Here is a 27,888-nt window from a genome sequence, read left to right as displayed (position 1 = left end):
TAGAACCCAGGTCTCCTGACTTCCGGTCCTACACTGACTATCCACTGGGCTGCTTTTCAAGAAACTGATAGAGGGGATGAAGAAAATATGGAAGTTAAACATTAAGAGTATAAAGGAGTTCATAAAATTTTAGTATTAGAATAAAAGGGATAGGGGCTCAGAGTGGATAGTGCCAGAAAAGCACTGTTCTAACAACACACTTGGGAGAGTACAGTAGAGAGAGTAGATATGAACACTTACCTCAGGGAGTTTAAAATCTAGCAGGGGAGATAGACGCTAAAATCAATTACAGATTGGATGAAGCAATAAAATATAAACATATGCACATAAGTGTAATGAGGAGTACCCAAGTGGCACTTCTACAACACCTAACCAAGTGACAGCTGTGGGGGAATTAAGAGTGGGGAGATAAGAGATTAATCAGGGAAGACCTCCTGGAGGACATGATGATGAGAGCAGTGATAATAATAATGTTGGTATTTGTTAAGCGCTTACTATGTGCCGAGCACTGTTCTAAGCGCTGGGGTAGACATAGGGGAATCAGGTTGTCCCACGTGGGGCTCACAGTCTTAATCCCCATTTTACAGATGAGGGAACTGAGGCACAGAGAAGTTAAGTGACTTGCCCACAGTCACACAGCCGACAAGTGGCAGAGCTGGGATTCGAACTCATGAGCAGTGGTCGGCTGAGTATGAAAGGAGAGGGAGGTCCAGTCAGAAGAGACCTGGAGGGAGGTGAGCCAAGACGTCAGTGGCAAGAGGAATGAGAATAAGCCACAGTGAGAAGGTTGGCTTGAGATGAACAACCGTGCAAGCTGGGGTGTAGGGGAGAGAGCAGTGGGAATAAGGAGAAGAGGCCTGATTGAGTGCCTTAAAGCCAAGGGCTAGGAGTTTTCTGCTTGATTCAGAGAGGAATGGAGAACCATTGGAGGTTTTTGAGAAGGGTGGAGAAATGCACAGAACTATATTTTAGTCAAACAGACAATAGAGTCAAGTATGGACTGGAAAGGGGAGACACTGGAAGCAAAGAGGTATGTGAGGAGATTGAGGCAGTAGTCAATTTGGGATATGACAACTGCTTGGATCAGCCTGGTGGCAGGCTCTCATAATATCCCGGCTGGATTATTGTGTCAGCTTTTTCTCTGATCTCCCTTCCTCCTCTCTCTATCCGCTCCAGTCTATTCTTCACTCCGCTGCCCAGCTCATCTTCCTTCAGAAACGCTCTGGGCATGTCACTCCCCTTCTTAAAAACCTCCAGTGGCTACCTATAAACCTCCGCACGAAACAAAATCTTCTCACTCTAGGCTTCAAGGCTCTCCATCACCTTGCCCCCTCCTAACTCTCCTCCCTTCTCTCTTTTTACTGCCCACCCTGCACGCTGCGCTCCTCTGCCGCCCACCTCCTCACCATCCCCCATTCTCGTCTATCCCACTGTCGACCCCTGGGCCACGTCCTCCCGCGGTCCTGGAATGCCCTCCCTCCTCACCTCCGCCAAACTAATTCTCTTCCCCTCTTCAAAACTCTACTTAAAGCTCACCTCCTCCAAGAGACCTTCCCAGACTGAGCTCCCATTTTCCCTTTGCTCCCCCTCTACCCCCCTTCACCTCTCCTCAGCTAAGCCCTCTTTTCCCCCCTTTCCCTCTGCTCCTCCCCCTCTCCCTTCCCCTCCGCACTGTACTCGTCCGCTCAACTGTATATATTTTCATTACCCTATTCATTTTGTTAATGAGATGTCCATCACCTTGATTCTATTTATTTGCTATTGTTTTAATGAGATGTTCATCCCCTTGATTCTATTTATTGCTATTGATTTTGTCTGTCTGTCTCCCCCGATTAGACTGTAAGCCCGTCAAAGGGCAGGGACTGTCTATATCTTTTACCGATTTGTACATTCCAAGTGCTTAGTGCAGTGCTCTGCACATAGTAAGCGCTCAATAAATACTATTGAATGAATAGTTGGAGAAGAAGAGATGCTGGGGAGGAAGAACCCATAGGATTTGGTGACAGATTGAATATGGTGATTGAGAGAGAGGATTCAAGGATAATGCCAAGGTCACAAGTTTGAGAGACAGTAAGAATGAGGGTGCTGTCGACTGTAATGGGAAACTTAGGTGGAGGAGGGGATTTGAATAAGAAGACGAGGAGTTCAGTTTTAGACATATTGGGCTTGAGGTACCAACCGGACATCAGTGTAGAGATATTCTGGTAGGAGGAGTTGTAAAACTGCAGAGAAGGAGAGATGGTAGGTGAAGGTACTTTAAATATTATAAATTACATATTTATATTAACATCTGTCTCCCCCTCTAGATTGTAAGATCATTGCGGGCCGGGAATGTGTCAACCAACTCTGTTATAGTGTACTCTCCCAAGTGCTTAGCACAGTGCTCTGCACACAGTAAGTGCTCAACAAATGTGATTGATTGAGAAGCTCATCACGGTCAGGGAATGTGTCTGCTAATTCTGTTGTACTCTCCCAAGCGCTTTCTGCACATAGTAAGTGCTCAATACCGTTGATCGATTGATTGGGAGTGGATGAGCCCCCCAAGAGAGTGGGTGTAGACTGGAAATGAAGAGAATTCAGAATTGAGCCTTAAGGGATGCCACCCACAATTAGGGAGTGGGAGGCAGACAAAAAGCTGGCAAAAAAGACTGAGAAGGATCAGCCCAAGAGATAGGAAGAGAACCAAGATAGGACTGTGTCACAATAATACACTAGAACATTTATAGTTTTTGACTATGTGTTTGGGATCAGAGAGCTATCATTTTATTACCTATGTAATTTTCCCCAACACTGAACAATTGGTGGATATAAATTCACTTTTCAAGATATATTCTTGATTTCCTTCCTCCTCTTCTACTTCTTTTCATAAACTATAATACAATGTAGGAAAAGGATCCACAGTTCCATGTAAAAAGTATTGTTATCATATCCTGAATTTTAATGTGGTCACTAGATCATTTTTCTGTATTACCACTCCCAGAAAAGGTGATATATCTACAGTATGTGGCATGATTTTGTCTGATATTTGATGTTTCTCACCAACATAAGATACCACTGGCAAAATGGCACAAAACATATCTAGTCATAGACTTGGGGTGATAATTATCTCAGCTGTTAGCTTGGGGATTGTTTTTATCCATGGAAGCAAATCACATCTGCTGAGGCTGGCTGTTTTTTAATCAAATCTGCCTAACACTATCTAGACAATGTGAAGATATAGTTAGAGCTGTTGCACACACGCACACACACACACACACACACACACACACTCTCTCTCTCTCTCTCTCTCTCTCGCAAATATTTTCAACCTGCAGTAAGTTATCCTGTGAAGTCACAGCCAATGACAAGAAGCTTCCTGAGGAGAAACACAAAACTAAAACAAAGACTTAGGCTCAGTGGAAAAGAGAGGGGAAAAAAATCAAAGCAAAACTCCAGTGTATCACATGATCCTGGCATGGTTATCAAGCACAGTATTCTCCTTTACAAGGGGAAAAAAGTCCTTCCAAAGCTATTATTACATTAAAAAGATAGCAGGCAAGAGAAATGTTGATCTTTTAGTTCTTTTTTTTTTTAATTCTGGATGCTGTTTTGAAAGATTGCTTTCATGGAAGATAATGAATTTTGAATGTTGCTTCCCCTCTTTGCAGATGGATATCATTTCTGGCCTGATGAGAAGAGATTACCCTGCTGCCGCCAACAAGACATGTTTAATCTCCCCACTTAGAATTCACTGCCCTCCATTGGTTGTCACTTCCTCGAAAGGATGTAAGATGACTGCAGTAAACTAAAAAATGGACAGCTACATTTTAGCTTTTCAAGCTGTAACTCGGATGATGTTCTAACAGCTATACTTGAAGTAAATGTTTCCCTCCTGCCCAGAAGCTTATGAAATAATAAAGTCTATAATTGGGTTCATCTGTTAGAAAGATGGCAGACACTTTATTCTCTTTTTCACACATGATCTTGGGTTCACATACTTTCCAATATTCACCTTAAAAATAATGCCTGGATATTTGACAATTGGATAACTTGATCAATATAGAGAGCCCCAAATTGGATTTTTTTTCTAGTTTGCACAGGAAGATCACTGTGGGCAGAGAATGTATGTTATATTGCACTCTCTCAAGTTCTTAGTACATTATGCTTACAGTAATCGTTCAACAAATGCAACTGATTTGACTGTCTTTAAGCCTTATTTAAGAGCATGCCTTGCTAGAGACCTACATGTGAAATCACATGAGAAGCTGAGAAGCAGTGTTGCCTAGTGGATAGAGCACAGGCCCGGGAGTCAGAAGAACCTGGGTTCTAGTCCCAGCTCTGCCACTTTTCTGCCTTGAGACCTTGGGCAAGTCATTTCATTTCTCCATCTCTCAGTTACTTCATCTGTAAAATGCAGATTAATACTCTGAGTCTCATGTGGGACAGGGACTGTGTCTGACCTGTACCTACCCCAGCACTTAGTACAGTGCCTGGCACATAGTAAGTTCTTAACAAATATTGTTTTTAAAAATTTTAGCTTTTGCTGCTACATGCTGCCTTTCAAATACAAGGTAGAATCATTTCATTTTCATCATTAAATCATGGCAATTTAAATTTTTTTTTAAGGTCAATGAAGTTGTTATTCACTTTTTCATCAGCTGGATACAGTTGCCCCGACTGCGGGCAGATAGAATGAAACAGTGGCATAGTCTCAGTGTCCATTTTATTCAGTGCTCCTTAGCACCATTTAAACTTGTAAATAGAGCTCATCTGGTTTCCAGGTGTTCAGCAAATAATAAACATTAGTGTCACACAGGCATTAGAGAGTTTAAAGTTAAGAATTTGAATTTCGTCAAAGTGCACACAGTACTTACAATCAATTACTTTGATTTAAAAGATATAACATGCTCCATTGCTGGAACTATCTCCAAATGTTATTTTGAGATCACCATATGGTCTGGAATATTTAAAGCTCCTAAATAACACCTTGGGAAACATCATGATTCTTTATTTTTAATCAGTTTCCACTCTCTTCTTTTTACAACAAAGACTGATTACCTAAGTTAGAGCTTGAGGTACAGCAATGATAGTAAAATATGTTTTCTAGAAAACAAATTTAAAAGGTATTCTTTTTTGTCCAACAACCATATATTTTGAGCACTATGTACCTAAGAACAATAATAATAATAATAATTGGGGCATTTGTTAAGTGCTTACTATATGCCAAGCACTGTACTAAGCACTGGGGCAGAAGCAAGTTAATCAGGTCCCATATGGGGCTCACAGTTTAAGTTAGAGGGAGAACAAGCATTGAATCCCCATTTTGTAGAGGGAATTGAGGGGAAGATACATAGCTTGTGAGCTCTGTATTGGGCAGGAACTTAAGTAGGAGGGAGAACATGTACTGAATCTCCAAAACACTCTGGTCATGTCACTCCCCTTCTTAAAAACCTCCAGTGGTTGCCTATAAACCTCCGCACGAAACAAAAACTTCTCACTCTAGGCTTCAAGGCTCTCCATCACCTTGCCCCCTCCTAACTCTCCTCCCTTCTCTCTTTCTACTGCCCCCCCCGCCCCGCACGCTGCGCTCCTCTGCCGCCAACCTCCTCACCGTCCCCCATTCTCACCTATCCTGCCGTCGACCCCTGGGCAACGTCCTCCCGCTGTCCTGGAATGCCCTCCCTCCTCACCTCCGCCAAACTAATTCTCTTCCACTCTTCAAAGCCCTACTGAGAGCTCACCTCCTCCAAGAGACCTTCCCAGACTGAACTTCCCCTTTTCCCTCTGCTCCCCCCCAACCCCCCCTTCACCTTCCCTCAGCTAAGCCCTCTTTTCCCCCCTTTCCCTCTGCTCCTTCCCCTCTCCCTTCCCCTCCCCTCAGCACTGTGCTCGTTCACTCAATTGTATATATTTTCATTACCCTATTTATTTTGTTAATGAGATGTCCATCACCTTGATTCTATTTATTTGCTATTGTTTTAATGAGATGTTCATCCCCTTGATTCTATTTATTGCTATTGTTTTTGTCTGTCTCCCCCCAATTAGACTGTAAGCCCGTCAGTGGGCAGGGACTGTCTCTATCTGTTGCCGATTTGTACATTCCAAGCGCTTAGAACAGTGCTCTGCACATGGTAAGCGCTCAATAAATACTATTGAATGAATTCTGCAGATGAGGAAAGTGAGGTACAGAGACTCAGTTAAGTGACTTGCCCACACAGCAGACAACTGGTGGAGCAGGGATTAGAACCCAAGTTGTCTGATTCCCAGACTCATGCTCTTTCCACTAGGCCATGCTGAAACTCCTTGTGAAGAAAATTGGCATCTGCATCCACAAAATAGAGGACCTTTCAAAGCAGGCCTTTTCTTTTGAGTAATAGAATATTCATATTAAATGTAATTTACACTGTCCTAAAGAAAGAGCAAAATTTTTTGGCCTATCAGTTCTCCACAAACCCTCTTCAATATGGGTAAAGCTCTACTAGTTTATTCTGACTTTATCAATGGCCTCGGGATTTCAACTTGTAGCTGTTTAACTGAGGCAGGTCCAGAATATTAGCATCCCATAAAGCCTGCTCCCTTACTTTTGAGTAAACTCAAACATTAAGACTAGTCTATCAGGTTAGCAATGGGAGAAAACACTGGATGCTACTGAGTTCAAGTAAATCTCTTACTGTAACCTGCGATGGTAATGTTAGTATTTTCCCCATTATTCTCGGTTGATTTAAACTGAGATCACCTCGATGGGTGGGTGGGGGCAGGGGAGAATGTGCCGGATTTCAGTTTCATGTTAAGTAGAGCAGGTAGGGAAACTATGTTAAATTGTAGCTCAGTAATTCAGAACATTAGCTTGTTTGCTTCCTTAGAAGCATAAAAGAAATGTGGGACCTTCTAATTAAAGAAATGTGACCATAAAAGAAATGTGGGAACTTCAAATTAATCAGGAATTTTTTTTTCTTTTTTAACTCCTAAAATAAATTTCAAGTCTATTCCCATGGGGTTGCATTATGTGTGGCTAAAGGGAATAATCATAGAAAAATCACAGCATTTTAGAGAACATACTAAATTATTATCAAATGGAAGTCTAGCAAGTGCATCCCAAATGTGACTATACATCAGAACAAGCATTTCAACTGAAAACTGAATGAAAAGAAAAAGCAATAGTGTCTCGGGCATTTCTTCCATTTCAGGTCAGTAAAGAAAAATACTCTCATTCAGCTAACTCTTGCTCTAAAAATGATCCCACCATCTTTTGACTGTATGACCTTGGGCAAGTCACTTAACTTCCCTGTCCCTCATTTACCCCATCTGTCAAATGGAGATTAAGACTGTGAGTCCTAAATGGGACAGGGACTGCATCCAACCTGATTAGCTTGTATCTTACCCCAGGTGCTTAGTACAGTGCCTGGTGCATAGTAAGCACTTAACAAATACCATTTTTAAAAAAAGAAAAAATGAGTATCTATACCACCATGTAGAAATTACAAGTAGAACTTTCTGTTGTGGAGACCCTATACTTGGAGGAGGAATAATAAACCAAGTAAACAATACTTTGAAGAAAACATTAAGATATAAAATAATGTTGATATTTGTTAAGGAGTTACGTGGAACACAGAGATAGAGCAGTGTACACTATGTCTGACCCATGAAATACAAATGACTCATGATTCTAATTAGCAAAATGCACAGTTATGACTTGCATCATTAGACTGAAAGCTTTATGCCAGATTGCTTTTCTGCATGATTCTCCTATTTTCAGCCTTGCAGATCCCTCTAGTGGAGTAAACGAAGTATTGTTAGTGTGCTTAAAATTAAGAACATGAGCAGTGCCATTACTATCAAAAATATGGTCCATCCACATCATCATCATCATCATCGTCATCGATTGTATTTATTAAGTGCTTAATACATTCAGAGCACTGTTCTGAGCGCTTGGGGGAGTACAAGAAAGGATACTTGGAAGAACAGTACGGGAAGCCTCCCCCTCCCATCCTTTAACTGTTGGAGTTCCTCAAGTGTCAGTTCTTGGCCCTCTTCTGTACTCCATTTACACTCACTCCCTTGGTGAACTCATTCACTCTCGGGCTTTGACTACCATCTCTACGCAGATGACACGCAGGTCTACATCTCTGCCTCTGTCCTCTCCCCCTCCCTTCAGGCTCGCATCTCCTCCTGCCTCCAGGATGTCTCCACCTGGATGTCAGCCCGCCACCTAAAACTCAACATGAGCAAGACTGAGCTCCTCATCTTTCCTCCCAAGCCCGGTCCTCTCCCAGACTTCCCTATCACCGTGGATGGTAACACCATCCTTCCCGTCTCTCAGGCCCGCAACCTCAGTGTCATTGACTCGTCGCTCTCGTTCACCCCACACATCCGATCCGTTACCAAGACCTGCCGGTCTCACCTTTACAATATCGCCAAGATCCGCCCTTTCCTCTCCACCCAAACAGCTACCTTACTGCTACAGGCTCTTTTTATATCCCTCTCTGATCTCCCTTCCTCCTCTCTCACCCCGCTCCAGTCTATTCTTCACTCCAATGCCCAGCTCATCTTCCTGCAGAAACAATCTGGGCATGTCACTCCCCTTCTTAAACACCTCCAGTGGTTACCTATCAACCTCCGCTCCAAACAAAAACTCCTCACTCTAGGCTTCAAGGCTCTCCATCACCTTGCCCCTTCCTACCTCTCCTCCCTTCTCTCTTTTTACTGCCCACCCCGCATGCTCCACTCCTCTGCCGCCCACCTCCTCACCGTCCTTCGGTCTTGCCTATCCCGCCGTCGACCCCTGGGCCACATCCTCCCGCGGTCCTGGAATGCCCTCCCTCCTCACCTCCGACAATCTAATTCTCTTCCCCTCTTCAAATCCCTACTTAAAGCTCACCTCCTCCAAGAGGCCTTCCCAGACTGAGCTCCCCCTTTTGCCCTCTGATCCCTCTATCCCCCCTTCACCACTCCGCAGCTAAACCCTCTTCTCCCCCCTTTCCCTCTCCTGTCCCACCCCCTCAGCACTGTACTTGTCCGCTCAACTGTATATATCTTTATCACCCTATTTATTTTGTTTAATGAGATGTACATCACCAATTCTATTTAGTTGCCATTGTTTTTATGAGATGTTCTTCCCCTTGACTCTATTTATTGCCATTGTTCTTGTCTGCCTGTCTCCCCCGATTAGACTGTAAGCCCGTCAAAGGGCAGGGACTGTCTCTATCTGTTGCCGACTTGTACATTCCAAGCACTTAGTACAGTGCTCTGCACATAGTAAGCGCTCAATAAATACTATTGAATGAATGAAGCAGCGTGGCTCAGTGGCAAGATCCCGGGCTTGGGAGTCAGAGGTCATGGGTTCGAATCCCAGCTCTGCCACTTGTCAGCTGTGTGACTGCGGGCAAGTCACTTCACTTCTCTGTGCCTCAGTTCCCTCATCTGTAAAATGGGGATGAAGACTGTGAGCCTCACGTGGGACAACCTGATTACCCTATATCTACCCCAGCGCTTAGAACAGTGCTTTGTACATAGTAAGCGCTTAACAAATACCAACATCATTAGATTGTCTCTATCTGTTGTCAAATTGTATATTCCAAGTGCTTAGTACAGTGCTCTGCACATAGTAAGCGCTCAGTAAATACTATTGATTGATTAACAGTATGATGGTTTACCTCCTTGACATCCATCTTAATTGTAACATATATTCCAACTAACATCTACAACTTTCTCCTTTGCATCCCTAACTTAGCCATTAATAGTTCATGATAGACCTCTCATCCATGAATTTGAACCTGCCTTCAATCAAGTAACTCTATCCAGAAACTATGGACCACTACATAAATGGAATAATAAACAGAACCCCAGAGGTGGGTCCTCCATGAAGAATCTGGTGGTTTTTTCAGAACCTAAGAGAACAATTCCAGCCCTCAAAGTTTTCAAAAATCCTAAATAATTTTTCTATGGTTGATGCTAAGGATAAGACAGGAGGGTTTTTTTTCTCTTTAACCCCAAGAGAAAGTGATCTGTGGAAAAAAGAAACTCTAAAGTGACCTAGTAGGGTCACCAAAATTCAGGTGGCACTGCATAATCTTAGCTTGATAAACTCCACCACTAAACTGTTAGCTCCTTGGGGGAAGGGATCATGTCTACCAACTCTATCATACTGTACTTTCCCAAGTGCTTAGTACAGTGCTCTGTACCTAGTAAACACTTAATGAATTCCACTGAATGATTAATAGAATTGAAAATTTGATTTTAAAGAAATAAGCTTTCCCTTTTGGAGCTGCCAGAGAGTCTTCTGTTATGGTCTCCCAAATCGATCACCATTCTGTCAAAACTGACAAACCTTAATACAAAGTCAAGACCATCCTTCTGCCTCTGCTACCTCCAACCAGGACCAAATTGACACCTGATGTTTCTTTTAAAATAAACATTTTCTTGGCCTAAAAGAAGACCTCCTACATTATATAAATCAGTCTTTTCGAGTGACTTCCAATTCTGGGCTGGTCACATTTCATTCTATTTTATTTTTCTTTTGTATTATCTGCAGCTAAGATTCTATTTCAAGTGACTCCATTTCAACGGCTTTGAGATGCTACCACTAGGTGGGATGGCAGAATTCATAGTGGGGACTACACCAATGTTATGGGTAATGACAGGCAGAAATTGAGATCAATCAGCTGCATTTATTGAATGCTTACTTTGTGCAGAGCACTAGACTTAACACTTGGGAGAGTACACTATAACAGCGTTGGTAGAAACATTCCCTGCCCACAACACACAGGCTAGAGTCGGGGACAGACATTAATACAAATAAATTATGGATATGTACATAAGTGCAGAGGTGAATAAAGGGTGCAAATCCAAGTATAAGGGTGTCACAGAAGGGAGAAGAGGAAATGAGGGCTCAGTTGAGAAAAGTCCTTTAGAGGAGATGTGCCTTCAATAAGGCTTTGAAGTTGAGGAGAGTGATAGCCTGTAGAATATGATGAGAGGGCGTTCCTGGCCAGAGGCAGGACTTGGGCAAAAGGTAGGCATCGAGATAGACGAGATGGAGGTACAGTGAGTAATTTGGAATTGGAGGAGCGAAATGTGCGGGCTGGGTTATGGTAGGAAATCAGGGCAGTAAGCTAGGAGGGGGCAAGGTGGTTGAGTGCTTTTAAACCTATGGTAAGGAGTTTCTGTTTGATGTGCAAGTGGATAGGCAATCTTTGGAGGATCTTGAGGAGTGGAGAAACATGGACTTGAACATATTTGTAGAAAAATGAACCAGGCAGCAGAGTGAAATATGGGCTGGAGGGGGGAGAGATAGGAGGCAGGGAGGTCAGTAAAGAGGCTTATGCAGTAGTCAAGGTGGCCTAGGATAAATGCTTGGGTTAACACGGTAGCAATTTGGAAGGGGAGAAAAAGGGCAGATTCCAGAGGGGTTGTGTAGGTAGAACAAACAAGATTTGGTGACAGAATGAATATGTGGGTTGAATGAGAGAGGTGAGTAGAGGATAATACTAAGATTACAGGCTTTTGAGATGGAAGGATGGTAGTGGTGTTGTCTACACTGATGGGAAAGTCAGAGGTAGGACAGGGTTTGGATGAGAAAATAAGTTCTATTTTAGACATGTTAAGTTTAAGATGTCAGCAGGATATCCAAGTAGAAACGACATGAATGTGTCACCCTGACTTGCTCCCTGCGCTTTTTCTCCTCTCCCTTCCCCACCCCAGCAGCAGCAGTTTCACAGCAATTATGTATATATCTGTAATTTTATTTATTTGTATTGATGTCTGTCACCCCCTCTCTAGACTGTGAGCTCGTTGTGGTCAGAGAATGTCGTTGTTGTATTGTACTTTTCCAAGCACTTAGTACAGTGCTGTACACACAGTAAGCACTTAATACAACTGAATGAATGAATTAATTAATGATTACAAGACTGTAGAGAAGGCGAGAGACCAGAGCTGAAGATGTAGATTTGGGAATCATCTGCATAGAGGTAGTAGTTGAAGCCATGGGAGTGAATCAATTCTCCAAGGGAGTGGGTGTAGAAGGAAACTCAGACTGAACCTTGAGGGACTCCCAGAGTTAGGGGGTGGTCGGCAGAGGAGTATCCCATAAAAGAGACTGAGAATGAGTGGCCAACGAGATAGAAGGAGAACCAGGAGAGGACAGTGTCAGTGAAGCTAAAGTTGGATAATGTTTCCAATAAAACAGGGTGGTCAACAGTGGCTAAGGCAGTTGAGAGGTAAAGGAGGATTACGATGGAGTAGAGGCCATTGTATTTGGCAAGGAGATCATTGGTGACCTTTGAGAGGGCAGTTTCTGTGGAGTGAAGGGGGGAGTTGGAGACAGCAGGTGTAGACAACTTGCTCTAGGAGTTTGGAGAGGAATGGTAGGAGGGAGATGGGGTGATACCTTGAGGAAGCTGTGAGGCCAAAGGAGGGTTTTGGGGTTTGTTTGTTTGTTTTTAGGATAGGGGAGACATGAGCATGTTTGAAAGCAGTGGGGAAACAGCCATTGGAGAGTGAACAGTTGAAGATGGCAGTCAAGAAGGGGAGTAGGGAAGTGGCAAGTGGCAACATGGCTTAGTGGATAGAGCATGAGCTTCGGAGTCAGAAGGACCTGGGTTCTAATCCTGGCTCTGCCACATGTATTCTATTTGACCCTGGGCAAGTCACTTCTCTAGGCCTTAATTCCCTCATCTGTAAAATGGGGATTAAGAGTATGAGCCCCATGTGGGTCAGGAACTGTGTATAACCTGATTAATTATATCTACCCCAGCGCTTAAAACAGTGCTTAACACATAGTAAGCGCTTAACAAATGCCATCATCATCATGATCAATGAGGTAGGGTTGGAGGTGCACGTGTATATAGAGCATAGGGTTCAATCAATCAATGGTACCTACTGAGAGTTTATTCTGGGCAGAACACTATATTAAGCACTTGGGAAAGTACAATAACACAGACACAATCCCTGCCCATCTTGTAATGGCAGTAGGCTCATATAGATTGTATTGTCTGATTAACGTATTCCTTGACTCTACACAGCTCTTGGAGACAGAGAAAAATAACTTCCCATTTTCCTGCTTGTTTTTGTGAAAGAATATTGGCAATGATGAGGGCAAAGACAGTGCCTAGAGGGGCAGCAGTGAATGCAACAAGTTTGAATCCTGGCTGAAGCACACTCAGGATACCTCCCTCCTTGCTTTGTCACACAGTAATTTTCCCCAACTCAGGCTGGATACTACAGAGCCAAGGAAGCCAGGATAAATATTTATTCATATTGTCTCTTTCTTCCTCTTTATGGGCAGGGAATGTGCCTGCTAATTCTGTTCTATCAGACACTCCCAAGCACTTAATTCAGTGCTTTGCCCATGGTAAGCACTCAAATACTATTATTTGATTGATTGATTAACCAACTCTGGTTCTGGGAAGTGGAACTCCTAGGAATGCAGAAGAAGAGCACATTTGAGGGAGACTTAAAGGCAAAGGAGAAGACGTGTGAACAGACATAGCAGTCAGAAGCAACAGAAAGCAATGAGGAGGTCCTAGATATTTCCATGGAATATCCCATGCTAACTCTCCTTCTCCTCCCCTGTCGGAGTCCTAGCTCTCTAAAGCGAGTGAGCCTGTTTGTTTTTCCCTTTTCATTTGGAAAGCGCAAAAAAATGGCATGTTTTTCACAAAGTGTTGTTTTGTCCTCCTTGGGGGACTAGCCACCTGTCAGATTGACAAGAAAATGTCAGTCCAACATATGAATCTGTTGAAAAAATGTGAGCACTCCAGAAGAATCCGTAGAAAAGATATTGTTCTAACTTCTGACAATTGTCTTCAACTGTCACCTGGAGAAGATATGTGACGCATGCAGTGAAATCCCTAGTGTTTTGCACCCCAATGCATCTATGGTCAGGGCAAATGAAGATTCAGTTTGGTATTCATGGACACAAAGGATCATAGTGTATCTCTGAGTTTAAGCATTTGCAAGTATTTCTGGGTAGGACCAGGTCTACTCTGTCAAACTTTAGCAAAGGGTATAAACAATTATCCAGTGAATTTCAAGAGGGATTGACGTTTCAGTTTGTTGAGTCTGATTAGAAACAATTTACTCTATCTTGATCAGGAACAGGCACTGCATCCCCCATTGTGGAAGTCAGAGAGTGGCATGCCGAGCTATTCTAGCTGTTATTCTGTCTATTCTGTCCAAGTTAGGGGTACTGAAGCTATTTCTGGAGTAACGGTGATACTTCCAGTTTGAAACTGTGGCTCTAGAGATCCGAACCACAACCAAGGTAACTTCGCCCAGTCTCTCCAGTCCATTCTCCCTCCATTTGTGCAAGGGTACACTATGGACTGGAAGCACCATGGCCTAGTGGATAGAGCACGGGCCTGGGAGTCAGAAGACCTGAGTTCTAATCCCAGTTCTGCCATTTCTCTGCTGTGTGATGTTGGATAAGTCACTTCACTTCTCTGTACCTCAGTTTCCTCATCTGAAAAATAGGGATTAAAGACTTCTCCCTCCCCCTTAGGCTTTGAGACCATATGGAACAAGGACTGTGTCCAACCTAATTATCTTGTATTTATCCCAGTATTTAGTACAGTGCTTGACACATGTAGTAAACTCTTAACACATACCACTATTATTACTGTTGTAATTATTATTATGATTAGTAAGTGCTTAAGGGTGGGACTAAGTGCATGGGTGAGGCAGTAACGAGAGAAAACAGGGTACAGGGATGAGAGGTTAGTCAGGGCAGGCTTCCTGCATGGACATGATTTTAGTATGGGTTTGATTAGTCGACTATATATAAACTGTGTCTAACCTGATTATCTGGCATTTGGCAAATAGTAAGTGCTTAACAAATACCACTATTATATGTAGGGGATGGGGTTCCAGGCAAGAGGGAGGGCTTGAGAAAAGAGTCGACTGCAGGAGAGACGAAAAAGAGGGACAGTGAGCAGCTTGGTATTAGAGGAATAAAGTGTGGGCTGGGTAGTACGGGGAGAGGAGTGAAGTAAATAAGAGGAAAGGAGCTGATTGAGTGCTTAAAGCTGATGGTGAGGAGCTTCTGCTTTATATGGAGATGGATGGGCAACCACTGGAGGTACTAGAGGAGTGGGAAGATGTACAAAGAATGATTCTTTAGAAAAATGATCTGTGCAGCAGAGTAAAGAATCGACTGGGGAGGAGAAAGGCTGGAGGCAGGGAGATCAACAAGGAGACTGATGCAGTAGAGTCGAGATGAGATATGACAAGTACTTGAACCAATGTGGTAGCTGTTTGGGTGGAAAGGAAGGAGCAAATTCTGGAAATGTTGTGGAGACAATCAACAGGACTTAATGACTGACTGAATATGTGGGTTGAATGACAGAAGGGTCGAGGATAAAGCTAAGGTTGCTGGCTTATTCTGCAGGGAGGATGGAAGTGTTGTCTAAACTGATGGGAGAGTCAGGGGTAGGAGAGAATATGAAATGTTCAGTTTGGACGTGTTGAGTTTGAAGTGATGGCAGATCATCCAGGTAGAGATGTCCCGAAGGCAGGAGGAAATGTGAGACTGCAGAGAGGAGAAGAGAGATCAGGGCTGGAGAAGTAAGTAGACTTGGCAATCATCTGCGTAGAGGTGTTAGTTGAAGCTGTGGGAGTGAATGAGCTCCCCAAGGGAGTGGGTGGAAATGGAAAATAGAAGAGGAACCCGAACTGAGCCTTAACTGACCCCCAGAGTTAGAAGATGGGAGGCAGAAGAGTAGCCTGTGAAAAACACCAAGACGGAGCAGGAAGGGAGCATGTCTACCAACACAGAAGTTGCACACTGATAGTGCCCAATAAAAGAAACAGATTAAAATTGGAGAACCAGGCGAAGACAGTATCAATGAAGCCAAGGTATGATATTGTTTCCAGGAAAAATTCATTCATTAATTCAATAGTATTTATTGAGCGCTTACTATGTGCAGAGCACTGTACTAAGTGCTTGGAATGTACAAATCAGCAACAGATAGAGACAGTGCCTGCCCACTGATGGGCTTACAGTCTAATCAAGGGAGACAGACAAACAAAAACAATAGCAATAAATAGAATCAAGGGGATGAACATCTCATTAAAACAATAGCAATAAATAGAATCAAGGGGATGTACATCTCATTAACAAAGTAAATAGGGAAATAAAAATATATACAATTGAGCGGACGAGCACAGTGCTTAGGAGAGGGGAAGGGAGAGGGGGAGGAGCAGAGGGAAGGGGGGGAAAAGGGGGCTTAGCTGAGGGGAGGTGAAGGGGGTGGTAAAGGGAGAGCAGAGTGAGCAGAGGGAAAAGGGGAAGCTCAGTCTGGGAAGGCCTCTTGGAGGAGGTGAGCTCTCAGTAGGGCTTTGAAGAGGGGAAGAGAATTAGTTTGGCAGAGGTGAGGAGGGAGGGCATTCCAGGACAGTGGGAGGACGTGGGCCAGGGGTCGACGGCGGGATAGGCGAGAACAGGGGACAGTGAGGAGGTGGGCGGCAGAGGAGCGGAGCCTACGGGGTGGGCAGTAGAAAGAGAGAAGGGAGGAGAGGTAGGAGGGGGCAAGGTGATGCAGAGCCTTGAAGCCTAGAGTGAGAAGTTTTTGTTTCGTGCAGAGGTTGATGGGCAACCACTGGAGGTTTTTAAGAAGGGGAGTGACATGCCCAGAGCGTTTCTGCAGGAAGATGGGCCGGGCAGCGGAATGAAGAATAGACTGGAGCGGGGAGAGACAGGAGGAAGGGAGATCAGAGAGAAGGCTGACACCATAATCCAGCCGGGATATCATGAGAGCCTGTACCAGTAAAATAGCCATTTGGCTGGAGAGGAAAGGGCGGATCTTGGCAATATTATTTATAAAGGTGAGACCGGCAGGTCTTGGTGACGGATTGGATGTGTGGGGTGAATGAGAGAGCTGACAGCAGAGAGGTCAAGAGACCTTTACACTTTATGTTTCCCAACGTCACAAAACTAATCTCGTGAACTTCTAACTTTTAGAACGTTCTAAAATAAATCGATTCTAATGACTTAATTCTTTTGTCTTAGAGTGCACGTTTACATTTTACATAACGTTTGCTGCCCTCTTGTGGTGGAGGCTGTGGCACTCATGATAACAAGAAAAAACTGAAGAGCCAAGCAATGTATTGAAAAAGAAACAGGACATTACCCCTATGTTTTGAAATAGAAAACAAAATAGCTTGTTAGTCAACGCTTTTTCAGGAGCCAGATGTTAAAGATTTCCCACATATTCATTCTTAATAAGTGTGGGGGGGAGTTAGCCTAGAAGGAAAAATCTGTTCTTTTTCAAGTGATGTAGTACCTAATGATAAAATAATACTTTGCCTTTCTAAAAGCAATGAAATCAGGATTTCTCCATTTATGTCAAAGGCTAGTATCGTGAAACTTCATGTGCTAAATGTTTTAATGCTGTGTTTCCCCATCCAAAGCAAAACTGGCACTTGAGGAAATTATCCAGAGAATTCAGATAAAAACTGAAAAATTCTAGGATTACAAAGAATTTTAGTTTCCAAAAGTACTATTACCTTAATCTTCTGCCTTTAGCTCTTTATCCTCCAACTCAAATCCTCTCTTTCACCTAACTTTCCCAACACAGCTGACATCACTACCAACCTCCTTGTCTCTGAAGTCCAGAACCTTGACATTATCCTCGACTCCTCCCTGTTTCAAATCCCATATTCATTCTGTTATCAAATTCTGTTGGATTTTTTTTTCCACACTTCCAAAATCCACACCTTTCTCTCTAACCAAAAGGCCACCATTCTGGTTGAGGCACTTGTCATATCCTCCACATTAGTCATTTATTCATTCAATCATATTTTCTGAGCACTTACTTTGTGCAGAGCACTGTATTAAGCACTTGGGAGAGCACAATACAACCACCAACAGGCACATTTCTTACCGGGGTTGAATGAATGAATGAATGAATGAATGATGGGATTTCAAAATGAGGGAGGAGTCAAGGATAACGTCAAGGTTCTGGACTTCAGAGACAGGGAGGCTCCTGTTTCCTTGACCAAAATAAAAACGGCACAGCCAGTTGTAAAACAGTATTTACAACATGGGCTGGGTGAGCCACCTCCCTGGGCCCCAAGCCCATTCCCTCCAGCAGACCCTGAGCATGGAGGCACCTGGAAGGGTGGGAAGGTAGACACAATCCTTTGTTAGCATTACTTTCAGAACACCACCTCCTCTCTCATGTCCTTAGCCACTCTTCTTGTCCCACCTCAGACCCATTGTTCCTATCCAGCTACACCTTGTTTATGACTCTCATGTTTGACCTATTTCTCATTCTAATCCTTCTATTTGGAAGTCTCTCCCTTTCCTGCTCTGCTGGAGCACCCTCTAGACTGTAAGTCTAGACAGTAAGTGCTCAATAAATGATGGAATAAACATTCCTTTCCAGTTACCTATATCAGAGATCCAGCATCTCTCCCTCTTGCCTCCTGCAGCCCCCTACCACTGATCCAGAACCTCCATCCCAATCCCATTAGGCAATCCCATTAGGTGGTATCAATCAATCAAGAATATTTATTGAGCACTTACTGTGTGCAGTGCACTTTACTAAGTGCTTGGGAGAGTACAATGATAGGGTTGGTAGAGATGTTCCCTGCTCACAACGCATTGACTACCAGGAAAACGTCTTTCCCTCACTCCAACCCTGCAGACCACCTTGTCCTGGACAGCCAGCTCCTATTGGGCTGAGAGAACCAGCCAAGCCCGATACAGGAAGGACATTTGAAATTCAGAGACCAAGTCATGGAACCAAGCACAGGGAAGAAAGGTAAAGTGCTGAGCAATCCGGTGATTGCTCTTTGCTTGCAGCATAATGTGATGGCATCATGTTTCATATGGAGGGCAGCCAATTTTCTCCATTACTTCAGTTGGTCAAGCATCTCAAGCCAGTACTTCCCACAGGGCCTGATCAATGATAAGACACTCAAAACAAAAGCTGGAAATCTCTCAGCTCAGAAATACCCCTGCTCCAACTCATGACAGGAAGGGCACAGATCATTTGCAATAGTTGATCCATGCCCCTTAATTGAAGGTTTACTGGATGAGTGTAAGGACACTTGCAGAGTTGATGAATCAACAGTTTTATTCTTACTTTGAATATATTCCTTGGCAATTTTCTTCCAATTCATAGAACTGAATAAAGAACTAAGATCTTTATGCTGAAAACACTTGAAAGTTTTTCCAAGGGCTATTCTTACCCTCCACCCAAAAAAGAACTGTGCATTTGCCAGTTGAAATGAATGACTCTGTCCAGAACTAATTCATCAAGAAAACCAACCATAAGTTTGAAGTGTATGCATTATGAAACCGACAATGATTTGATGGATTTTGTTGATTTATTGTGGGACAATTTGTTTAAATTTCAATTTAAATTTCGCCTGATCATCAGTCGTAGCTGAAAGGAAAGGATGACATTTAGGGATTTCAAAATTTGTACTGCTCCTAAAATTATTCAAAACTATGGAGTTTGAGAATTATAAAATTCAAACAATAAAAACACTTTAGCAGACTTATATTAAAGCTCTCCCATTTGGGGGCTATATATATATAAAGTGAAACTGTGAACTGATTCAAGCTCAGCTATTTCATAAAAAGTCCTAGGGTTTTTGTTGCTCTTTCATTTCAAATTAAAGCATATATGACCTTGATTTTGCCAGCAAATCTATTAGTGAATTAAGGCTAGGTCAAAAAAAAAACCCTTTGGGAAGTTTCCAGATGTGGGTATTCTGAATGAGAATTACAAATAAAGAGAGGAGAGTGAGAGAGAGAGAGAGAGAGAGAGAGCAAGAGAACGAGAGGGAAAACATGCAATTTACTTGTTAGTGTGTGTGCACATGTGTGTGTAAATCCAAAAAACCCTATTCTTGAGCTGGGGAATTGAACTGTGCTTTCCAGGGGGAAGGAAGTGATTCAACTGGGAAAGAAAGACAACATTCAGTCATAGAGAATTATATGGAAGAGCAGGAACCCACCCTACAAATTATTAGAAACGACACTGAGACATTCATTCATTTTGAGCAAGTTATCATTGAGCTGGAAAGACCTGTGAATAATTCCTCAAGTACCAGCCAGGGCCAGATCTACTTAACTATCAAAAGAGAAAAAGAAGGGATTCAAATAAAGATCTACCCATGGGGAGCCAGAACAAATTCAAAAGGATCACATTTGCCAAAGACCATCTTTCACTGGCCTTCCTGCCTCTCCTTTCCCAAACTTTCCCTGAGCTTGCTTTTTCTGATAACCTTTCCCACCACTTGGGCTGCTTCAACTCTTCCTCGTCCCTACTTCCTGTGGGGCTCTTAGGCTAATTCAAATAATACTAGCACAAAACATCGACCTTAGCATAGACTGTAAGCCCCATGTGGGACAAGGACTGTGTCCTACCTGATTCACTTGTATCAACCCCAGCACTTAGACAGTGCCTAACTCATAGTAAGAGTTTAACAAATACCAGAGTTATTATTACACAGTGTGAAAATGAATGAAACAAAGTCAAGATATTGCTCTGAAATCCTTGGAGAAAAGCATTACATAAAAACAAGTTATTCTTTATATTCTTTCATTATTACTGGAAAATAATTTTCTAAAAGATAGCATTTCTGGAAATCACTATGAAAAATGACAAAAAAATACTCTTGAGTATTGGAACTTTTCACAACCTTATTCTGATTTTTTCCATCTTTTGTACTGGTTATTACACCCTGTCAACAGTTTCATCCATTATCGGTGGCTAAAAGTGAACTCTGACGTCCTGTGAGTGTTATTAATTGATCTCAGTAGTACATAATGAGTTTAAAGCTCCTACCTGGGTGTCCCCGGAGATGGTGGCTAGAGGCGGACAACAATTTGCAGCACACCATTAGCGCACAGACCAGAAAGAGCCAGTGAGACAGCAGCATCGATTTGGCATAGAATCTCATCCTGAAGGCAAAAAAGGAAATAGTTGAGTAAAGGAACAAAATGGCTGGGGAATACCACAAAAATGATGCTGTGAATGCAGAAGAAAGACAAGATGCTAACTGGTAAATGAAATTGTTTATTAAAAAGGAACATGTACAAAATTTAATTCATGCCTAGCTTTAACTTGATTTTTGTTTTTTGATAAATATATTTTAAAAATAAGGTGGAAATGTTAGCACCACAGCTAAACACCAAAGTCTAGACTTTTTTGGTCCAGATAAGTCTTCCTATTATTACATTTATTTTGGGTTATGTTTTTAAAGATTGAGAAAACACTGCACCTTCAGATGCAGATTCAGTTAAAACATGCCCAATTTCAGCACTTGAAATTTAAGTTCAGGAATGTTGCAAATCCTTCAGCTGTGCATGGAGCGCATCTGATCTGGAAACCCGGATATATGTTTTATTGAAATAGACCCTAAGGTTTGCTGGAGAATTTCAACATTCAATATTTTCAGCAAGTGCTGCATGTTAGCAGGTTTTAAATTAATTAAAAGCAGCTTAGAGATGTGCACTATAACAATTGAACAAAACTCTTTTCATCAAAGTCATTTGGCAGGCAATTAAGAAGTATTTTGGTCCAAGATAAGCCTAACTAGTTACATGAAGGAAAAGTAGAAACCCACTCTAATGAACATGGAAGTTACTTTCTCTTGTGCTCTATTCCCTTTTTTGGCTTTCAGTGTACTTGAACAGGACTTTGACTGCCTGTCAAGTTCATCTCTTCATCTCCCAGTCAAATCACACAATCCTCTGTTTATTTTAACTCTTTGATGTTATTGGCAATAAGTGCAAATATACTTCCATGATAGTAGTTGATGTCAGCCAAGAAAATCATATTCTCATTGTGAGACTATGAAAGGTACTTTGTTAAAGACAGTTTCTTCAAAACATTTGCATAAAATGAAAATCTGGGCCAAATATTTTTAAGTATTATTCTATTTGGGGGGAAAAATTCAAAGCAGAATCAGAAAATACAGGTCACATTAAACTGGACTGTTAGGTCCTAATGGATAGGGAACATGTCTACCAACTCTGTTGTGCTGTACTCTTCCAAGTGCGTATTGCAGTGCTCTGTACACAGTAAATGCTCAGTCAATATCATTGATACTGAGAAGCAGCTTGGCTCAGTGGAAAGAGCCTGGGCTTTGGAGTCAGAGGTCATGAGTTCGAATCCCAGCTCTGCCACTTGTCAGCAAGTCACTTAACTTCTCTGTTCCTCAGTTCTCTCATCTGTAAAATGGGGATGAAGACTGTGAGACCCACGTGGGACAAACTGATTCCCCTGTGCCTACCCCAGCCCTTAGCACAGTGCTCTGCACATAGTAAGCGCTTAACAAATACAAATACATTATTATCTGTTTTATTCCCCGAAGCCAGCAATCTCTTGTAGTTTTTTATAATTAGTTGAACAGATCTTACTGAATAGGTGTCACTGCTCATTGACTTAAGAATCAGATTGCCTTTGAAGCAATCAGATCAATATAAATTTTTAACATAATTGTACAGAAGAATATGACCCATTCTGTGACAGAGATGGCACATTTTGGATGGGGATTTTTTTTATGTTCACCTTGAAAATCCTGAGTAACATTTAAACATTAGCTTCCAATGGAAAAAAATGCAAAATGAAAACTTGTGCTCTAAACAGAGTTAAGATTCCACAGTTCCACACTGTGAAAAATTTGTGGATCTTAATTCTTAAGAGATTAATCATTTTTCTTTGCCACACTATGGCTACCATCTACCTGTGCAATAAGACTATATTTTAAAAATTTGGTTTGTATTTAGAGATATTAGTTTCTGTTATTACTTAAGTGCTTTAAGCATGAGAAGATAAGTATCAAACTCACTAGTTTAAGCAGGAGAGAGTCCTATTTTTTCTATGAAAATGAACTTTCCAAACTTGTTGCATTCACTTTTCACTGGACTCAGAATCCCTTGCCTTGGGAGCTTGAGACTCTGAATGAGGATTTATTTACTAACTCTACAAAAGCCCCAGTAATTCATTCAATTGTATTTATTGAGTGCTTACTGAGTGCAAAGCACTTTTCTTAGTTCTTGGAAAGTACAATTCAGCAACAAATAGAAACAATCCCTGCCCACAATGGGGCTTACAGTCTAGAAGACTCATGGCTGAACTAAAGTCCCAAAGAGAAAAATGGACAAAGTCAATGTTTAACCAGTATTACAACTTGGAAAGAATACAGAGAGATTAAAAAACTAAGATTTGTTACTTTAAACCTGGGGATCAGCGAAGAAATACAGATATGCTTCGAGACATATTTCCAAAACAAGCCATCCTTAGCCTCGAAAGTAACACTTTATGTCCTCAGCCCATTTATCCACAGGAATTGGTTCAGCAGAGAAGGCAAACTCTCACTACATGGAAATCTTTTCTGGCAGAGTGCAGGGCCAGCAACAAGCAGGGAAAGCAGGCAGCTAGCAAGGGTGAAAGTAGAACAAAGAGACTTTACCTCTGGGATAATCCCTTATGAAAACTAAACTCCACCTCAGGTCTGCCCAGAGGGAAGTGTATCTCTCCACTTATGGCAGAGAAGGGAAACTCCTCACAGATTTCCTCAATGGCTTCTGGAAAAATGTAGGCAAATCAGCCAGTTTGTTTCCCTGCAATTCACTTGACAACATTTCCCCAGACCTCTTTAAAGGGTTGGAAAGCACCCCACTTTGGATGTGACCTGCATTACTTATTAGTACCAACAGTGCTAAAGGATATTAGTATCTTGGGAGTGTTATGCAAATGTGGAATCAGGGCTCCTTTCCTCCTTAATAAATAGGGAATCCCAAGGAGAGTGAGTTTTGGTACTTCTTTTGGGGTCAAAATTGTTAATGGATTGGTCCATTTGCAAGTGTTTCTATGATGATGTGCTTTTTTTATCTGTATAAGAACATTCATGAGTTCCATACTCATCCCAAATCTACACAAAATAAAAGCTCTGCTTCACAGAGTTACACAGTATGACAATTTTTCACAAATTAGAATAAAGTACTCTTGTTGATACAGAAAAAGAGGAAAGAATAAAAGATCGGAGTCAAGAAACAGGGCTTCAAGTCAAAAGCCTTCAGAATTCTGGTTATGGAGAAGTTTTTGAAAGGAAAACAGGGCTGTAGAGCAAGTCAGAATTCAATTCTGCCACATTTCAGAATGAAAAAAAAATTACCACCTCTCAGTGTTAAACGTTGTCTTACCTTCACAAGAATTTGGTTCCAGTCAAACACAATTATTCCAGGACATATTTGAGATCTACTCCAGTTTCCCATGTGTAATTACAATGAACCATTTATGTAATTCAGACATTTTTCTTCCCTTGGGAGATCTAGGAAAGCCAAATGGACAGGAATTATATATTTTAGTGTGGATATGAAACATATATCTCCTGTCAAAATAATTGTTTTCTAACACTGCTGCAGTTTAAGGCAATTTAAAGGAAGCCTAGGAAAGTGTTTAAGCTTTTCAGAATTCAGAAAGTATTACTAGACTGAATATTTTGAAGAGACATTGTACTAGTTGACTAGACCCTTCTATACTGTTAGGCTCTTTTGGGCAGGAACCATTATCTACAACTCTGCTGAACTGTACTTTCCCGCAGGCATTTGGTACAATGCTCTGCACACAGTAAGTGCTCAACAAATATCATTAAGTAATTGATTACTAGCTACATAGAGAAAAAGCTTTGTTATCCAGCACCTTAGCTACTGAAAAAACTCTAGTAGCCAGCATTTCTTATTTCCACAAATACAAAAGCCATCTTGGCCACTAATCTAATGGAGACTGCCTCCACCCAACAGGAGTTGGTTACGATGAACAAAAATGTTGAGTCCTCCCTACATAGTATAGAGGGACTGTGAAACTGTACGCAATTCCCCTAGAGCTTTCCATATAAGCCCTCCAGCTGTCTTGGGAGGGCCCAAGACATATATACAGGATATATGATCAAAGATGTGTTTGCTTATCTGGATGGCAAACAGCCCGTATCACTACCCTTTTGTATAACCTACGCAGACTGTTGAGAGATCAATGCAGTGACAGACCACCTTGGTGTGCAGTAATCGGGAGAGAGGTTGCTCTCCTTGAGCAAAGGTTTCATGAAACTTGATATGCTAGGAAGCAGGCTCAAAAACAGAGCTAGTCTTCATTTGGAGCAAACCGATAATGCAGAAGGAATCTAGCATTAAGTGCAAATGGTGCAACAGTCTTTTCAGTCACCCCTGCATACATACACAAAAACACAAAGTCCTTTCCTGGAAGTGGTCCTTTACAACACTCCCAACTGATCAGCACCTGCAGCACAAGGCCTAATATAACCTCAAGAAACCTAGTAGTCGTGGCTATGGGCATACCCATTGGCTCTAAATCATGAAGAGTCTGAAATTCTGCTCTTCCAGCCACAGTTCCCTACTGACTTTTGTTTTTATTTTGTGTATTGTGCATTTGTCCTTGTCCCTTATGCTGTTTTAATGTTTTATCATTTCAATTCTCCTGATGTGCCCATCTTCAGTCCTCTCCCCCACCTATATTTAGATGGTGAGCCCCTCGAGGGACATGTTCTGTGTCTAATTTCCATCTGTATACTCTTTCTCAATATTTAGTACAATGCCCTTCCCCCAGCAAACATTTAATATTATTACTCCTACTCCTAAGGAATGTTCTCACTTTGCATCTTGAATAGAACATGGTGGAAAAATTGAGGAGCATTCTGCCGGGATAAAATAGAGTGATGTTAGAAGAAACGATTGTGCACATGAGTGATGAGTAGTAACACAAATTTTCCTTAATGCGGGCTTTTGCAATAGTAGTGGTGGTAGTTGTAGTAGTAGTAATAGCAGCATTGATTTTGAATGCCCATCGAATCCAGTGCACTCTATGAAGCTTTGGGAAAGTACGAAGAGAAGTGGCTTGGTTTAGTGGAAAGAATACGGGCTTGGGATTCAGAATATGTGGGTTCTAATCCCAGCTCTGCCACTTGTCTGCTGTGTGGCTCTGGGCAAGTCACAACTTCTCTGTGCCTTAGTATCCCATCTATAAAATGGGGATTAAGACTGTGAGCCCCACCTGGGACAACCCGATTATCGTGTACCTACCCCAGTGCTTAGAACAGTGCTTAGCACATAGTAAGCACTTAACAAATACCATCATTATTATTATTACAACAACGAGAAGAGTCATGATCCCTGCCCAAAAGGAGCATACATTTTAATTTGGGGGGCGGGGGAGAGGGGGAAACAGATGCAAAAGTATTTACAGTTAACTAAATAAAATAAATACCTGAAAGCATAAACAAATGAAAATACATAGGACCAGCATGGTTTAGTGGATCGAGCCCAGGCCTGAAAGTCAGAAGGACCTGGGTTCTAATCCAGGCTCTGCCATGTCTGATCTGTGACCGTGGGCAAGTCAGTTCACTTCTCTGTGCCTCGGTTACCTCATCTACAAAATGGGGTTAAGACTGTGAGCCCCACATGGGACAGGGACTGTGTCCAACCTGATAAACTTGTATCTAACCCCAGTGCTTAGAACAGCGTTTGGTACATTGGAACAGTGCTTAATAAGTACCATAATTATTATTATATGCTCAGGATCAGTATAAATATACATGTGCTAGAAATGGCTAGGGTGTTGGGGATTAAACAGGGAAGGCTTATTGGAGAAGGTTGGATTTTAGGAGGGCTGTGGCCTGACAGATCTGGGGAGGAAAGGAGTTCCAAATCAGGGAAACAGCATGAGCAAGGGGAAAGATGCAGGAGAGTTAAGATTTAGTTACAGTCAGCTCAGAGGACATAAAGACAGCAGACTGGGAGAAGTAGACAAAGATAAGGAGAGTAGGGGGAGAGCCTTGAAGCCAAGCATGATGGATGTTTGCATTCTGCAGGAATGCAATCCCCATGGATTTAACATTGACGCCAAACTCTACTAAGGCTCACGAAAGTATACGAAAACCCATTCTGCACACTTCACTTCTCTAATTCTAACTTTCTCACTGTACCCTGATCTCATCAATCTCGCCACCGACCCCTTGCCCCCGTCCTCTTTCTGGCCAGAAATGCCCTCCTTCCTCAAATCTGATAATTATTCTTCCCCCTTTCAAAGCCCTATTGAAGATACATCTCCTCCAAGAGGCTTTCCCTGACTAAGCTCCCCTTTTCCTCTTCTCCCACTCACTCCCTTCTGCATTGTCCTGACTTGCTCCCTTTATTTATCCCCCCTCCAAGCCCCACAGTACTTATGGACATATCTGTAATTTATTTATATTGTCAGTCTCCCCCTCTAGGCTGTAAGCTCATTGTGGGCAGGGAATGTGTCTATTCATTGTTATATTGTACTCTCCCAAGTGCTTAAGACAGTGTTCTGCACACAGTAAGCCACTCAATAAATATGAATGAATGAATAATCCTGCTGATGTAGCTCTGTTAGATTGGAAGCTCCTTGAGGGCAGGGTTAACATCCACTTCCTGTGTTGTAATCTCCCAAAAATTTAGTACAGTATTCTGCACTAGAAAATGCTCAGTAAACACTATTGATAATTGATGCAGGACAACTTAATATTTCCAGATCAATCAGAACCAGGCCTGATTCAGATATATGAAAATACAGATCAACCCAAGAGATTAATGTAAATGCCCTTCATTCCTCTTCCCTTTCACATTCACAGTTTAGCCCTACCATAAAAAGCAGTCCTGGCTCTCTTTCCCTTCATCTCCCATTTACTTCATTAAGCTCCAGAAACTCCATCTCTCTTCCTAACCCTTGATTGTTCTCACAGTAGTAAGAGTAGTAACAGTCTTTATTTTTTGACCATCAACTTAGTGCAATACACTGTACTAAGTGCTTGAGAAAGCACACCAGTAGAACAGCAATAATTGTGGTGCTTTAAAGTGCTTACAGTGTATCAAGCACAGACAGATCTGGGGAAAAAAGGAGTTTCAGACCAGGGAAAGAG

The 27,888-nt window shown here is 42.1% G+C and overlaps 1 protein-coding gene across 1 annotated transcript in view; it reads right to left on the bottom strand.

The window, feature by feature from the left end:
* TAFA4 (TAFA chemokine like family member 4) overlaps nucleotides 1–24,255 on the bottom strand; it is a 125,959-nt gene extending 101,704 nt beyond the window's left edge. The window contains exons 1-2 of the mRNA XM_039910319.1: nucleotides 24,140–24,255; nucleotides 20,775–20,890 (exon numbers count right to left, since the gene is read on the bottom strand). Of these exons, the coding sequence (XP_039766253.1) occupies nucleotides 20,775–20,889 (115 nt within the window). The 5' untranslated portion in view covers nucleotide 20,890; nucleotides 24,140–24,255. The remainder of the gene's footprint in view (nucleotides 1–20,774; nucleotides 20,891–24,139) is intronic.
* Nucleotides 24,256–27,888: the final 3,633 nt, after the last annotated feature.

This window comes from Ornithorhynchus anatinus, chromosome X1, assembly GCF_004115215.2.
Source record: "Ornithorhynchus anatinus isolate Pmale09 chromosome X1, mOrnAna1.pri.v4, whole genome shotgun sequence".
In the NCBI taxonomy this organism is placed as follows: domain Eukaryota; kingdom Metazoa; phylum Chordata; class Mammalia; order Monotremata; family Ornithorhynchidae; genus Ornithorhynchus; species Ornithorhynchus anatinus.
Note: the sequence above shows the minus strand (reverse complement) of the source record. Positions and strands in the feature narration are given on the sequence as shown.